This window comes from Cervus canadensis, chromosome 7 (assembly GCF_019320065.1).
Source record: "Cervus canadensis isolate Bull #8, Minnesota chromosome 7, ASM1932006v1, whole genome shotgun sequence".
Taxonomy (NCBI): Eukaryota; Metazoa; Chordata; class Mammalia; order Artiodactyla; family Cervidae; genus Cervus; species Cervus canadensis.
This window is the reverse complement of record NC_057392.1, coordinates 49,666,184-49,669,170: the sequence shown is the minus strand read 5'-3', so window position 1 is coordinate 49,669,170 and position 2,987 is coordinate 49,666,184. Positions and strand designations below refer to the sequence as shown.

General features: G+C 53.5%; 1 protein-coding gene across 1 annotated transcript; it reads left to right on the top strand.

The window, feature by feature from the left end:
- Positions 1-222: 222 nt before the first annotated feature.
- HES1 (hes family bHLH transcription factor 1) lies at positions 223-2,740 on the top strand. The gene is made up of 4 exons (XM_043473337.1): positions 223-609; positions 749-844; positions 1,087-1,174; positions 1,834-2,740. Exons 1-4 carry the CDS (start codon positions 502-504, stop codon positions 2,382-2,384), a joined length of 843 nt encoding a protein of 280 aa, XP_043329272.1. The 5' UTR covers positions 223-501; the 3' UTR covers positions 2,385-2,740.
- The last annotated feature ends 247 nt before the right edge of the window (positions 2,741-2,987 follow it).

Sequence of the window (2,987 nt, the reverse complement as noted above, 5' to 3'; positions counted from 1 at the left end):
AGCAAAGCCCAGCAGGGAGAGTAGCAAAGGGTTAAAATCCTTTTGATTGACGTTGTAGCCTCTGGTGCCCCGGGCTCAGGCGCGCGCCATTGGCCGCCAGGCCTTGTGCCTGGCGGCCAATGGGGGGGCGCGGTCCACGAGCGGTGCCGCGTGTCTCCTCCTCCCATTGGCTGAAAGTTACTGTGGGAAAGAAAGTTTGGGAAGTTTCACACGAGCCGTTCGCGTGCAGTCCCAGATATATATAGAGGCCGCCAGGGCCTGGGGATCACACAGGATCCGGAGCTGGTGCTGATAACAGCGGAATCCCCCGTCTACCTCTCTCCTTGGTCCTGGAATTGCGCTACCGATCACCAAGTAGCCATAAGATATAATAAACCCTCAGCACTTGCTCAGTAGTTTTGAGAAAGTCTAAAGTAAAAGGGACATAAGCAAAACAATAATTTTTGCGTGAAGAACTACAAAAATAAAATTCTCTAGGGATTAAAAAAAAAGAAAAAGAAAATGCCAGCTGATATAATGGAGAAAAATTCCTCGTCCCCGGTGGCTGCTACCCCAGCCAGTGTCAACACGACACCGGATAAACCAAAGACAGCATCTGAGCACAGAAAGGTAAGGGCAGTACCTGTATTTCTCTGCACCCCCAAGAAATTAAGTCGGGGTTGGGGCTCCTTTCTCCCTTAAAATCGCGGGGAGAAATGGCAGGTCCCATGGGAACTCAAGCGCTCTTTTTTAAAAATTTTCTTTGCAGTCATCAAAGCCTATCATGGAGAAAAGACGAAGAGCAAGAATAAATGAAAGTCTGAGCCAGCTAAAAACACTGATTTTGGATGCTCTTAAAAAAGATGTAAGTGGGTAATTCTGCTTTTTTTTTTCCTCTCTCTCTCTCTCCCAGGTATTAAGAATGAAATCCCCTTGCCTGCGGGGTCTTCCCTGCCTGCACTGCATTCTCAGAGGCGGGAGAGCTGGGCCCCTCTAGCCGAGGTCTAGGGCTGTCGCCGCCGTGGCCGGGGGGAGGGACGGACCCCCACCATTCCGAGGCCTCTGTCGAGGCTCTCACTTTCCTCCTTTGCCTCCTCTTCTGTGCAGAGTTCGCGGCATTCCAAGCTGGAGAAGGCGGACATTCTGGAAATGACAGTGAAACACCTCCGGAACCTGCAGCGGGCACAGATGACGGGTGAGAGCGGCTAGCCGCGTCCCCCTCTGCGGGCGTCCCTCTCGCCCCGCGGTGATTTCTTCCAGACTTCCGCCCGTGGTTGTGAGAGGCATTCAGCTACATTTTACTGCCTTGGCTCACTCTTGCGTTCCCACGGTCTGGGGCTTATTTATAGCCACAACTCCAAGTTGTTACTGTTCCGGAAAGGGAGGGAGAGAGGTTGTAGTGGCGAGGGCGGCGGGCGGCTTGGCAGTGGGGGAAGCGGATGGGGGTGAAAGGATTTAGAACCGTGGCGGTTTTTAAGCTGCGTGGAGCCTGGGGTCATCTGGTTTAGCACGCCCTCCTCGCCCGCTACATAAGGGGAAATAAGGCTCGGATGGTGCAGAAGAGGGGGAAGGGCACTATCCAAGGTCACATCGCGCGGGGGTGGGGAGGAGGCAAATTTGAGGCTTCAGATCAGGTTAAATGAAGCAACAGGGAATGGAAAAGGGAGCGTCTCGGGGTCGGTCGCCAAGCTAGTGTGGAGAGGTGGATGGTTTTTCTAAACCCAGCCGGCTACCCAGAGGCAGTTCCGCGGGCGGGTGGTCAGGGAGACGCGCCGCGGGGACCTCCCAGGGCGAAGGCGGTGGCTTCGGGGCCAGGGCCGTTCGGTGACCCATTCGTCTTCTTCTGGCCCGCAGCCGCGCTAAGCACAGACCCGAGCGTGCTGGGGAAGTACCGCGCCGGCTTCAGCGAGTGCATGAACGAGGTGACCCGCTTCCTGTCCACGTGTGAGGGCGTTAACACCGAGGTGCGCACCCGACTCCTCGGCCACCTGGCCAACTGCATGACCCAGATCAACGCCATGACCTACCCAGGGCAGCCGCACCCCGCCTTGCAGGCGCCGCCGCCGCCCCCGCCAGGACCTGGCGGCCCGCAGCACGCGCCGTTCGCGCCGCCGCCGCCGCTCGTGCCGATCCCCGGGGGTGCGGCGCCCCCTCCCGGCGGCGCGCCCTGCAAGCTGGGCAGCCCGGCTGGAGAGGCGGCTAAGGTGTTCGGCGGCTTCCAAGTGGTGCCGGCGCCGGACGGCCAGTTTGCCTTCCTCATCCCCAATGGGGCTTTCGCTCACAGCGGCCCAGTCATCCCAGTCTACACCAGCAACAGCGGGACCTCGGTGGGCCCCAACGCAGTGTCTCCTTCCAGCGGCCCCTCGCTCACGGCAGACTCCATGTGGAGACCGTGGCGGAACTGAGGGGCTCAGGCCACCCCTCCCCCTAAATTCTCCAAACCACCTCTCTTCCCTCGGGACGATAAACAGGAACTTGGACCCTGAGAGAGAAGGCAGGACTTTTGAGATTAAGTAGTTACTTTTTTTTTTTTTTTAATTTCTAAAGTTTCTTTTTTGTAGAGAGCTGTATTAAGTGACTGACCATGCACTATATTTGTATATATTTTATATGTTCATATTGGATTGCGCCTTTGTATTATAAAAGTTCAGATGACATTTCGTTTTTTACACGAGATTTCTTTTTTATGTGATGCCAAAGATGTTTGAAAATGCTCTTAAAATATCTTCCTTTTGGGAAGTTTATTTGAGAAAATAAAAGAGTGAAGGTTCTTATGTCTTAGAATTGATTATTTCAGAATATGTAAAAATGAAGGTCTTGGCAGAATTTGAATTACACATAATCTGAGAATTCAGGAATTGGCTCCTTTTGTTATTAAAAGAACATTTTAAAAAACCCATCAAGCCTTTTACCACTGCTCCTTGAGCCAAATTCCATTTAATTTGTGAGAACCCATCTGTTATGGCTTCCTTGATCAATTTGTGGTCAGTCTCTTAAAAGATTCCAAA